This window comes from Neofelis nebulosa, chromosome X (genome assembly GCF_028018385.1).
Source record: "Neofelis nebulosa isolate mNeoNeb1 chromosome X, mNeoNeb1.pri, whole genome shotgun sequence".
Lineage (NCBI taxonomy): Eukaryota > Metazoa > Chordata > Mammalia > Carnivora > Felidae > Neofelis > Neofelis nebulosa.
The window spans coordinates 115,147,468-115,160,207 of NC_080800.1; the positions used below are offsets into that span (position 1 = coordinate 115,147,468).

At 42.4% G+C, this 12,740-nt stretch overlaps 1 protein-coding gene across 4 annotated transcripts in view; it reads right to left on the bottom strand.

Moving 5' to 3' along the window:
* Positions 1-12,740, bottom strand: part of MCF2 (MCF.2 cell line derived transforming sequence) — a 110,981-nt gene that overhangs the window by 9,316 nt on the left and 88,925 nt on the right. For all 4 annotated transcript variants that reach the window (XM_058712921.1, XM_058712919.1, XM_058712923.1 and 1 more), the window contains 5 exons: positions 8,493-8,585; positions 6,298-6,376; positions 5,669-5,735; positions 3,559-3,668; positions 1,073-1,185 (listed from right to left, as the gene is read on the bottom strand). In XM_058712921.1, coding sequence (XP_058568904.1) covers positions 1,073-1,185; positions 3,559-3,668; positions 5,669-5,735; positions 6,298-6,376; positions 8,493-8,585 — 462 coding nt within the window. The remainder of the gene's footprint in view (positions 1-1,072; positions 1,186-3,558; positions 3,669-5,668; positions 5,736-6,297; positions 6,377-8,492; positions 8,586-12,740) is intronic.

The window sequence follows — 12,740 nt, forward strand, 5'->3', positions numbered from 1 at the left end:
CTGTTTCATTCAGAGAAAGACTACTGTTGCTTTTTTTTGAAGGTTTGATTTATTTTTGAGAGAGAGAGTGAGGAAACACAGGGGAGACAGAGAAGGAGACAGAGGATCTGAAGCGGGCTCTGCACTGACAGGAGAGAGCCCGATGCGGGGCCCGGACCCACGAACGAGATCATGAGCTGGGCTGAAGCCAGATGCCTAGTCAACTGGGCCACCCAGGCACCCCTAATTCTGTTACCTTCTTAAAGAAAGCATTCCAGGGTCGGCGCTACGCAGCTCTGTGACTATCCACACCACTAACTCCCTTAGCCCAACATGAGAACGGCCCAACTGCATTTGCTGCTCTGAAGGGCACCGAGGAGAGGTCCGCTCCACAGGAGTGTTCCCACCCTCCAAGCTGCTGACCTCGGAAAACTGTAGACAGAACCCTAAACAGTCCTAACTGCCCCTCTCCTAATAATCGGCTCGGATCCTAACCACAGCACACACTATTTCTTCTAGAAGTTACTTTTACTCTAAAACAAACTTTTAGTTTTATGGGGTGCTCCCTTGCTCCTTCAGGCCGATGTGGCACCACTGACACGCGTTTTGGCCACCCACAAAAATGTGCTCCCCAGATGTTATCAAAGAGTTTCATACGCGTAAAGTTTATTCCCTAGGTTTTCCAATCTGGAATCGAAACTGATCGTTAAAGTAGACGTGACTCTCTCCTGTGCTCTCTGATTTTATCTCCGCCGCTGCGATTGAAGACAGGGGTGAAGTTCAACGAGAGAGAAAACTGGTCCATGTACAGAGACGCGGAATTGACAGACCAGATGTCCCATCAACCTCAGCAAGAGTGCCACAGGGAGCTCAAACCTGTTCTCCGGGCAGAGAGGAGTGCTTACTACTGAATGTTCATGGTAAGACTGGTTTCAAATCTTTTGGCTACGAAATATACCTAACGGCCTCGAGGATCTGCCCCCTCGTGAGGCACGTGGGGGGGAAGACTGCCCCCACGTGCCTCACTATTGCATCAGTAAAACTGCCCCAACCGTTTTTCTTTATTTATTTACTTGCATATGTCATTACTGACCATTAGGGGCCTTTCTTCTTCTTCATGGCCATCATAAGAAGAATAGAAATAGTTGCTTGACCACTCCTCAGGGTCTTCAGAAATTTCTGCAGGTGATGACATCTGGGTCCAAACTAGAAGAAAAACATGGGGGGGGGGGGGCAGTTCCTTAATGGTGCTGGTCTAACACAGGGAGTGAAGTAAAACTAAGGCTATAACCGTCAATGGCCCAGAACAGTATCTTTATATAACAACACCTCCAATTAGACTGTACTAGTTTAGAATTTCTGATATTTCAGAAAGGGCCTGGAATGTCATATACTTCTGTTACTTCCTAGGATGGTTGCAAGTTGGAGTTGGTGGGAGAATTATTAAAACTAATAAGTTAAATAACATTCCGGAGAATATTGACCCTTTCAATATAGAGAATATTATAGAGAAGAGAATATAATCCCTTCCAAAGCTGTTTTCTATGGAATTGCTATTGGTCCTACTCAAACAGCACTTACAACATCCTACCTAATGATATTATTATCTTTGACCTGTCTTACTTCCTTATTAGGCAAAGACCGTGGGTCATACATTGTATATCCGTAAGAGTCCTGCGTGTAAGAGGTGCTTAATTCATAAACTATATCAAGGGCGCCTGGGTGGTGCAGTTGGTTAAGTGTCCGACTTCGGCTCAGGTCATGATCTCACGGTTCGTGAGTTCGAGCCCTGCGTCAGGCTCTGTGCCGACAGCTCGGAGCCTGGAGCGTGCTTCGGATTCTGTGTCTCCCTCTCTCTCTCTCCCCCTCCCCCACTCATGAGCGCACTCTGTCTCTCTCAAAAATAAATACACATTAAAAAAAAATCAAAGGGGCGCCTGGGTGGCTCAGTTGGTTAAGCATCCAACTTAGGCTCAGGTCATGATCTCGTGGTTTGTGAGTTCGAGCCCCGCATCGGGCTCTGTGCTGACAGCACAGAGCCTGCTTCCGATCCTCTGTCCCTCTCTGTCTCCGCCCCTCCCCAGCTCTCACTGTCTCTCTCAAAAAAATAAATAAAATAAATAAAAACATTAAAAAATAAAATAAAAATATATTGAATTGATAACAGATTAAATAATCTCACACAGGCAGAGAACTAACAGAATCTCATCTTGGCCACACTAAACTATTCATGTTATCTTGGAAAAATCACGTCAAATTTCTCTAACTTGGTTTCCTCATCTGGCAAATGAAGGCAACGGTACCAGGCCCTCATCCTGACTGTTCAAGGGGCCGCAGCACAGATGACCTGAAGGAAGTGACTTTCAGTTGAACAAGGCTGTCATTACTTGTTTCTCTTCGACTAGGAGAGAACTCGTCCGGACTGAGGACCTTCTTATTCACGTATCAAGTATCAGACATTTGCTAAGCATTTCTCTTAAGCATTTTTCTAGAAAAGTCTATGCTGTTTATCCCAGAGTTGTGTAGGTGACCCTGCCAGGTGCTTCTACAGCAATCTATTATATTTCTCTACTATAACACAGTAATTGCTTCTTAAATGATCGTTCTACCCTCCTGGCTTCATAGGGATGGCAACTGAGTGTACCTTTTTGTTTGTTTGTTTTTTAAAGTAGGTTTCACACCCAGTGTAGGGCCCAGTGTGGGTCTTGAACTCACATCCCTGAGATCAAGACCTGAGCTGAGATCAAGAATCAGAGGCTTAACCGAATGAATTACCCGGGTGCCCCACAACTGAGTGCATCTTAGACTGTATGCCCAAAGCTTTGCACAATTCCTGGCACACAGCCCGGGTTATAGTTGTTGAATTAACCAACTTGTTTGAAATCAGCTTAAATGACACAATTTGCAAAAAAAAAAATAAGTAAAGATTCCAGCTGTAAATGACTCTTCTCTATTCATTAAAGCTATGGTGAGTGAAGTGTGCATTGCTCGAAGCCAGGAGATGTTTCATTCATCTCTGTACTCAGTGGGTTAAGCGTCGGACTTCGGCTCGGGTCGTGATCTCGCGGTTTGTGGGTTCAAGCCCCGCATTGGGCTCTGTGCTGACAGCTCAGAGCCTAGAGCCTGCTTCCGATTCTGCGTCTCCCTCTCTCTCTGCCCCTCCCCTACTTGTGCTCTCTCTCTCTGTCTCCCTTTCTCTCAAAAATAAATACACATTAGAAAAAATTAAAAAAAAAAAAAAGAAGAAGAACCACATAGAGAACGTGTTAAATCACACATGGCTGGGTCTCACTCCCAGAGTTTCTGACTAAGGAGGTCTGGGGCAGACCCAGAGAGTCTGTCTTCCTTAAAAGTTCCCACGTGATGCTGATGCTACTGGTCCAGGCACAGCTCTGACACCCAAGCTGCAGGGCCCGCCAGCGTTATCTTGCACACGGAAAACAAAAGGACCTTATGAAAATGGGTTAATTTTGCTTTCTCTATACTAAGGTAGCGGACAGGAAGATTTTCCAAATTAACAACGGGAGGAAACACTGTGCACAGCCATGAGTCTTACCTTCCTACGGCCACTATGCATACCTGTGTTCGCTTCGGCCTGAACCAGTGGGACGGTCTCCCGGACGTCCACCACAGTGCTGCTGTGTTCCGATTCAGTCTCCTCGGCACCCATAAAGGATCCGTGTTGCCTTCTGAGACAGTAAGTGTGTAAAAACAAGTGAGCTTTTATATGCTTTAAGAGTAACAAGAAATTAAACATGGAATTTTCCCACTGATCTCGTGCGTTAGGAACATGCTCTAAGAATCATTCAAACCCAGCTGACTGCCCCCTGAATTTCAGCCCGTGGAATGATAGTAATATCAGAAAAGCTGATCCAAGCCAGCAGGATCTCTCTTTAACACAGAAGGAAAAAGGTACTCCCTTCAGGGCCCACGACAGGTATATTGTTTAAAATTCTTATCATGTGCTGTATTATATGATTGAAATTTGCTGAGAGGTAGATCTTTTGTTTTAAATAACTTTTTTAAAGTTTATTTATTTATTTTGAGAGAGAGAGAGAGAGATTGATTGAGAATCCCCAGCAGGCTCCATGCCGCCAGCACAGAGCCTGACAACACGGGGCTCGAACTCAAGAACCGTGAGATCATGACCTGAGCCGAAATCAAGAGCAAGATGCTTAACCGACTGAGCCACCCAGGCGCCCCTGCTAAGAGGTGGGCTTTAATGCTCTCATGACACACACAAAAGGATGGTTGGGATTAATATTTCACAACGTGTATGTATATCAAGCCAAGTTTTAAATATATATCGTTTTTAATTGTCGACTATAATTCAATACAGTTGGGAAAATGTAAACAAAAAAGTCCCATAAAAGGAGGACTTTATTGGCTCTTGTAACTGAAAGTCTAAGGATTAACACTGGACACATATGGATCCAGGAGCTTAAATAATGTCATCAGGAATCTTTCTATTTCAGCATGGCTCTTCCTCTGTGCAGCAGTGACTGCCGGTCCTTCGTTACTCTTACAACTCTCTTTCTCCAATCAGATTGAAGGTGACCAAAACTATTTTGAACAGAAAGCCACGAGTGCAGCCATTGTTTGCCAACACGCTATTCCCTCCAGGATATACTGAGGACAAAGCATCTGTAATCATGTTTAAAAATTAGCCCAGGGGCGTCTGCGTGCCTCCGTCAGTTAAGCATCTCACTCTTAATTTCGGTTCGGGTCATGATCTCAGGATCATGGGATCAAGCCCTGCGTCGGCCTCTGTGCCGGATGTGGAACCAGCTTGAGAGTCTCCCTCTCTTCCTCTTCATCTTCCCCTCCTGTGCTCGTGTGCGCACACACATTCTCTCTCTCAATAAACAAACAGGTAGGGGCGCCTGGGTGGCGCAGTCGGTTAAGCGTCCGACTTCAGCCAGGTCACGATCTCGCGGTCCGTGAGTTCGAGCCCCGCGTCAGGCTCTGGGCTGATGGCTCGGAGCCTGGAGCCTGTTTCCGATTCTGTGTCTCCCTCTCTCTCTGCCCCTCCCCCGTTCATGCTCTGTCTCTCTCTGTCCCAAAAATAAATAAAAAAACGATGAAAAAAAAAAAATTAAAAAAAAAAAAATAAACAAACAGGTAGATAGATAGATGAACATCCTCTCAATAAAGAGGTAGATAGATAGATGGAAAGAAAGAATAAAATAAAATAAAAATTAGCCCAAACTCTGGGGCGCCTGGGTGGCTCAGTCGGTTAAGTGTCCGACTTCGGCTCAGGTCATGATCTCACAGTTCGTGAGTTCGAACCCCACGTCGGGCTCCGTGCTGACAGCTCAGAGCCTGGAGCCTGCTTCAGATTCTGTGTCTCTCTCTTTCTCTCTCTCTCTCTCTCTCTCTCTCTCTGCTCCTCCCCCACTCATGCTTTCAATCTCTCTCTCCTTCAAAAATAAAGCAACATTTAAAAAAATTAGCCCAAACTCTCATATTATTTTTAACATCCAGAGAAACAATAGGATAATATTAAGGATCATTAGGCTCCACGTATAAGGATAGAGCTGAGAAGATGATGTATTTATGGAATTTGATGAGTTACTCCTAAAAGAGAGGGTAGTTTTTCTCAGAGATACTTTATAATAACATTGTCTCGTGGACATACAGAAAACAGAAGACTGCAGGAGTGATAATTTCTTAAAGAATAATCACTTACGCATCAATCTGCTGAGTAGGAAGCTGATCCTGTTGTGTTAACTGATTGTGTTGCTTTCGTTTTTTAACTGAAAGAAAACAAAGCTTATGGGAGCACCATTCACAAGCCGCACTTCTTCCATGAATCATGCACACGCATGCACGTACGTGTACATACACACACACACACACACACACACACACACACACCCCATTCCCATTAGAATTAACCTTCACAGACCGGAAATGACCAGGGGAAAAGGCCGGTCTGGATGTGAAATATGGAAAAGGACTGAACTACATAGTATTTTATCAAGAAATTCAAGTTTATAACTGTAACCATCACCATGTGAACATTGCTTGAGGTCCCTGGCAGAGTTCACTCATGGGAAGGACTTAGAGTTAATACGGTTAGTTTGTTGTGTTACTTCTCAAGCAGTGGAGTTCACTTGCCAGTGTAAAGTTCATTCACCAAGAGAGTTCAAACAACCCCTTGAACCTTGGTCTTCTACTAATTAGTTTAACAAACCCTTTCACTATAAATAGTATAAAGTAAATATCAGCCCCATTCCCGGTACAAATTATCCCAAAACAGGAGTCAATGAGCTGTTACTGTACTTCTTGTTCTGAAGAATGCAAGCTTGAAATTACCTGTCATAAGTTCCTGTTGCTTCAACAAAATACTTCTTATTTCTTTCAACCATGTCATTTTCACATCGACATTCGGAGCCTAAAGATTTTCAAAAGGGAGGAGGAGAGGACAGGTTTCCTTTGAAAAAGAACGCTTCACAACAAAACAAATGTAACTAAGTATATCACACATGATCTACATCCCAAACCACCAAATTCAAACTCTACTATCTGATTCTTAAAACTTCTACGAAGCAAGTAGGTAGCCATCAGATGAGATGAAATCGTCAAAACCCTTTTGAAACTGCCCTTAAAAAATAATGCTCAGGTAAAAAAAAAAATAATGCTCAGAGAAAAAGCACAATACAATCTAAATTATTTTTTCCTTTGTAGGAGGGTCCTTTTAAAAATATAAACGTTGACGGGAACCCTCTTGCCCTATTGGTGGGAATGCAAACTGGTGCAGCCGCTCTGGAAAACAGTGTGGAGGTGCCTCAAAAAATTAAAAACAGAACTACCCTAGGACCCAGCAATAGCACTGCTAAGAATTTACCCAAGGGATCCAGGAGTGCTGATGCAGAGGGGCACTTGGACCCCAGTGTGTATAGCAGCACTTTCAACAACGGCCAAATAATGGAAAGAGCCTAAATGTCCATCAACCGATGAATAGGTAAAAAAGTTGTGGTTTATATATACAATGGAATACTACGTGGCAATGAGAAAGAATGAAATATGGCCTTTTGTCGCAACGTGGATGGGACCGGAGAGTGTGATGCTAAGTGAAATAAGTCATACAGAGAAAGACAGATACCATATGCTTTCGCTCTTATGTGGATCCTGAGAAACTGAACAGAAGACCGTGGGGGAGGGAAAGGGGAAAAATAGTTTCAAACAGAGAGGGAGGGAGGCAAACCATAAGAGACTCTTAAATACAGAGAACAAACTAAGGGTAGATGGGGGGGTGGGGGAGGTGGGAAATTGGTAATGGGCATTGAGGAGGGCACTCGTTGGGATGAGCACTGGGTGTTGTATGGAAGTGATGAATCATGGGAATCTACCTCCAAAACCAAGAGCACCCTGTACACACTGTATGTTAGCCAATTTGACAATAAATTATATTTATTAAATAAAATTATATTTATATATACATGTATGTGTATATGTATGTATATGTATATATACACGTATATATAAACATCTTTATGTTTAATTTTGGTAAAAATGAAACAGGTTCTCCTGATTCTGAGAAGACAATCTACTGTAATCTTGATAACTTACAAGTTTGTAAAAGGACAGCAAGAAGTCTTATATGTAAATCAAACTCAGAAAATGTATTTTTATGAATTCTTATCACCTAATATAGAACTAAAACGAAGAAAAACCACTGAGCAATTTCAACAAATAACGGCACATTCACAGGTCACAAGTCATATACAAATACTTATCACGATGACAACATCCTCTTGAAATGCTCTCATTCGTCTCCCCTTCCCTGAAACAGGTTGGACCTTATAGTGCATCACGCCAGGGCTTTAAGCGTACGTTTATTTTTTTCATCGTGACAAGGGTACTCTGAAGCAAATTTTTGAGAGACAGTGACCAAATCTGAACTGTCATATCACTGTATCTCACAAATGAGAATACCAAGCCCAAGAAAAACTCATAACCATTCGAGATCTGTAACTCTAGATGCTTGACGGGGACAGAGAAGCCCTGCCAAGTTCTTGGTTGTCAGCTCCGGTTGATAAGTATCCTTGTAGTTGTAAAACCTCAAAGCCCTAGGGGGCCACCCGGGTGGTTCGGTCGGCTAAGCGTCCAACTCTTGACCTTGCCTCAGGTCACAGTGCCACAGTTTGTGAGCTCGAGCCCCACGTTGGGCATCTGCACTGATGGCAAGGGGCCTGCTTGGGATTCTGTCTCTCCTTCTCTCTGCCCCTCCCTTGCTTGTGCTCTCTCTCTCTCTCTCTCTCACAATAAATAAACAAACTTACAAAAAATTCATTTAAGAACTCAAAGCCCGAGAAGGCACCATAGACCCATCTCAAGTTAAAGAAAACGTGTGCTACTGAAAAAATGCTTGATGACGCCACCAAAAAAAAATATGAAATAATATTTAAGCGACCTAAATGAGGGGAATGAGAACTTTTATAACGGAACCAAAATTATTTTTGTTTGTGGCGGGTTATGGCTTCTAGAACGATTCTTAAAGGACCAACCTGGACAATATAAACTTCTTCCTTGGCAGCATACCAGATTTCAAACTTGCGGTTATCTCCTTTTACATATTCAGTGATGCCAACTTCATCCATCTAGAATATGTCAGTCAAAATTGTCATGAGGGTTTTATTTGGAATGCGAGATTACATTAAATCTACACTCGCCATACTCTAAATGAAACAGAATTTCTCACTTGGCAAAATACACACTTTATATTCGAGAATGTGAAATGACAAATACAACCACAGACCCGAGTATTTAAGGGCTTTCACTGAGCCATGCGCTTACAGTGTAGATTACATACTCCCTTCCAGTGGTGGAAACAAATGTTACAAATCTGAACCTCCAACTAGTCCCCGTAAGATCGGATCCCATTACAATTAACTGCACACTATGAAAACAAATTATTGTGTCAAACGCAGAACTAAAAGTAATTAAACATCGATAAAAAAGCTCAGCCCAAAGTAATTTAAATGGTTACTTTTAATAATCCTTTGTCAGATAAATTCATCTGACAGATTATTACTTATCTCTATGGAAGCCTTATAAGTGATAAACAACCAATTTATGGGCTGGGGGGAAACCAGCTAGGTACACGAGGGTCCCCTCTATTCCACCAACCTCTCAGCCTCTCTGGAAAACAAATGATCTGTCATAGCAGAGTGAGATCTTCCCGTAGCCAGTGAAATTGTTTTTTTAATGTTTATTTACTTAGTTTTGAGACAGCGAGAGAGAGAGCACGAGCAGGGTAGGGGCAGAGAGAGAGAGAGAGAGAGAGAGAGACAGAGAATCCCAAGCAGGCTCCATATTGTCAGTGCAGAGACACGGGGCTCGAACTCATGAATCGTGAGATCATGATCCGATCGAAATCAATTAACCAAGAGAGCCACCCAGTCGCCCCAACCAGTGAAGTTTTTGTATGCAATATCCCTTCGTTACCACAATTTTTTCTTCCCTGTATGATTGTGCAAAGCACAAACTTCAATTTTCTTTCATCCTGTGCTAATAGCTTGGTTAATTCTATTTTGTGCCATTTCACTCCCTCACACACACATTCTCTTTCAGTTCTCTTCTGCCTTCTGTTTTTGTTCAATTCCCGTCTAATTATCTAAAGGAATATCTCATTCTTTGTTCCATTTATAAGTACCCCAAACAGCGCTGATTAGAGTTGCTAAGCATTAAAAGCACCCCTAGTGAGATCACCATATCAAGGGAAAGAAAAGGGGGGCACCTGGGTGGCTCAGTTGGTTAAGCATCCGACTTCAGCTCAGGTCATGATCTCATGGTTTATGAGTGAATTTGAGCCCCATTCTCTCTCTCCCTCTCTCTCTGCCTCTCCCTTGTTTGTGCATGTGCTCACTCTCTCTCTCTCTCTCTCTTTCTCAAAATAAACATACACTGAAAAAAGGGAAAGAAAGGGGATTATGCTTAGAAATGAGATGCATACATACAAGAGTCTCTGATGTCTACCCTGAATGTGGTCCCATGTTACTTCCAGAGTCTCCAAAAATACTTTTTAAGGTTCTTTTTTTAAAGTTTATTTATTTATTTTGAGAGAAAGAAAGAGAATCTCAAGCAGGCTCCATGCCGTCAGTGCTGAGCCTGGTGCGGGTCTTGATCTCACAAACCATGAGATCATGATCTGAGCGGAAATCAAGAGTTGGGATGCTTAACCAACTGTGCCACCCAGGCGCCCCTTCTTTTGAGAGAGAGAGACAGAGAGCGAGCGAGCATGTGTACAAGCAGAGGTGAGGGGCAGAGGGAGAGAAACTTAAGCACTGAGTGTGGAGCCAGATACAGCTCGATCTCACGACCCTGGGATCATGACCTGAGCCGTAATCAAGAGTTGGATGCCACCCAGGCACCCCTCCAAAAATATCTTCATATTCCTACTCAACTGCCCCAACTAAACGTACTTTGGCTGAAACATCAGGATTTAAGATAAATAATAACCTCATGTTCAATCCCTATTTAAATTGATTGCATTTCAACACATACTTTTAATCGCTCAAGATGGATCACACCTGGGCTTTGGAGTCTGAGAGGCCCGGGTTGGAATTTCATCTCGTATTATTAAGAGCTATGTGTTCTGATGGAAGTTGCTTAACCTTTCTGAATGGCAGTTTCCTCAACTCTAAAACGGAAAGAATACCTTCTTCACAGGGTAGATTAAAGGATTAAATAGCATGCATTAAATGCTTAGATCGTATAATGAGCTTTTTAAAGTATGAGTTTGCTTTGTAAACTTTCCCTTGTTTGAATTACAGTAGTTTTGTTATTTTTCACTTCATACGTATAGCATACGTAGCATTATAGATTAAATGAGCTTTTTTTGATTTGCCCTGGTAATCTAACCATGATGTCGATCGGACAATCTTGTTCTGAGTTCCAAACAATTCACTTACAAATGATCTACTGGAATGCAAAGGTTTTACTGAAAGGTTGTCAGATGTTATTAAATGTTACAATACCATGAAGTGTTTACTGTACCGTGAAATTTACTCAGTTTTAGAATCTAGAGGCAGTTAAAGGTCTAACTATATGCATATAGTTATATAGTACTCTATAGTACATATTATATACAATAACAAGCCTGATTCTATAGTTACATCCGAATTGTGGTCTCTGCTGTATCTATTATGTTTGCATTCATATTCCTGGTAGCTATGAACATAAATCCTTTATTATAAAGCATTTTATCTGAAGACATCTCAGTGTGTCAAGTATTAAGGGCTCCAACTTGTAACCTAATTTTTTGTCATCAAGGTAACGTAAAGATGTCAAATCTTTACATTGTTAAAAGTCATCCAGTGGGTCAAGAACTCAGCAATGATCACCAACAACTACCAAGCTGAAGACATTTATATTTATAGAATAGAATGTATTTACTTCTTGGGTTAGTATAATTTAAAATATTGAGGGCCATCTGGGTGGCTCAGTTAGTTAACCATCCGATTCTTGATATCGGCTCAGGTTGTGATCTCACGGTAGCAGGATCGAGCCCCGCGTGGGGCTCTGCAGTGAGCCTGGAGCGTGCTCGGGATTCTCTCTCTCCATCTCTTTCTGTCCCTGACTCACTCGCGCTCTGTCTCTCAAAATTAAATAAGACAGACATTTGTTTTTAAAAAAATTATTTTATTTTTTAATGTTTATTTACTTTTGAGAGAGAGAGAGTGCGTGTGTGTGTGTGTGTGTGTGCTCAAGTGGAGGAGGGGCAGAGAGAGGAGGACAGATAATCCAAAGCGGGCTCTGTGCTGATAGCAGACAGCCCGACGTGGGGCTCGAACTCACAAACCGTGAGATCACGCCCTGAGCTGAAGTCGGACACTGAACTGACTGAACCACCCAGGTACCTCAATAAAATAAACATTAAAAAAATTGATCTTGAATCACATTAACAAAAAATGTAGCTAAAATGTAAGTGCTATGAGGCAGGTACAAGAAAGATACTGGGTATAAAACGGTAACATGGCTGTATCTTTTTTTTTTTTTAATGTTTATTTATTTTTGAGACAGAGAGAGACAGAGCATGAACGGGGGAGGGTCAGAGAGAGAGGGAGACACAGAATCCGAAGCAGGCTCCGGGCTCCGAGCTGTCAGTACAGAGCCTGATGCGGGGCTTGAACCCACGAACCATGAGATCATGACCTGAGCCGAAGTCGGACGCCCAACCGACTGAGCCACCCAGGTGCCCCAACATGGCTGTATCTTAAAAACAGTTTCTGAGACCAAAAAGAAGAAGAAAGAAAAAAGAGAATTATAACGGATTACAATTTATGCAAATTAAACTAGATGCGCACAGAACATCAACACACATTTAACAAAAACACGCAAACTGAAGGATATACATCAAATAAATGAGAATGGTTGCTACAGGAGTAGAGAGGAAATTAAGTGTGGAGAATAGGGAACGAAGGAAGGAATGAAAGAATGAACGAACAAAAAAACAAGGCCTTCCAGCATGGTGCGGTGATTAACAGCATGGACTCTGGAACCATCTACCTGGGTTTGAACCCGTGCTGCGCGGCTTACTAGCTATGTGCCCTTAACCAAATCAGTCGCCTCTCTGGAACTTGGCTTTCCCACCTTCAAAATGGGGCTCATCATAGTTCCTACTTCATCTAAAGTTGCCATCTGGGTTCAATGAGTTAACAGTGCCATTTATAAACACTTAGATCAGCTTCTAGCAAATAGTAAGCACTCCATGCAGGGTTATCAAATTAAAAAAAAATTAGGTGATGATAATA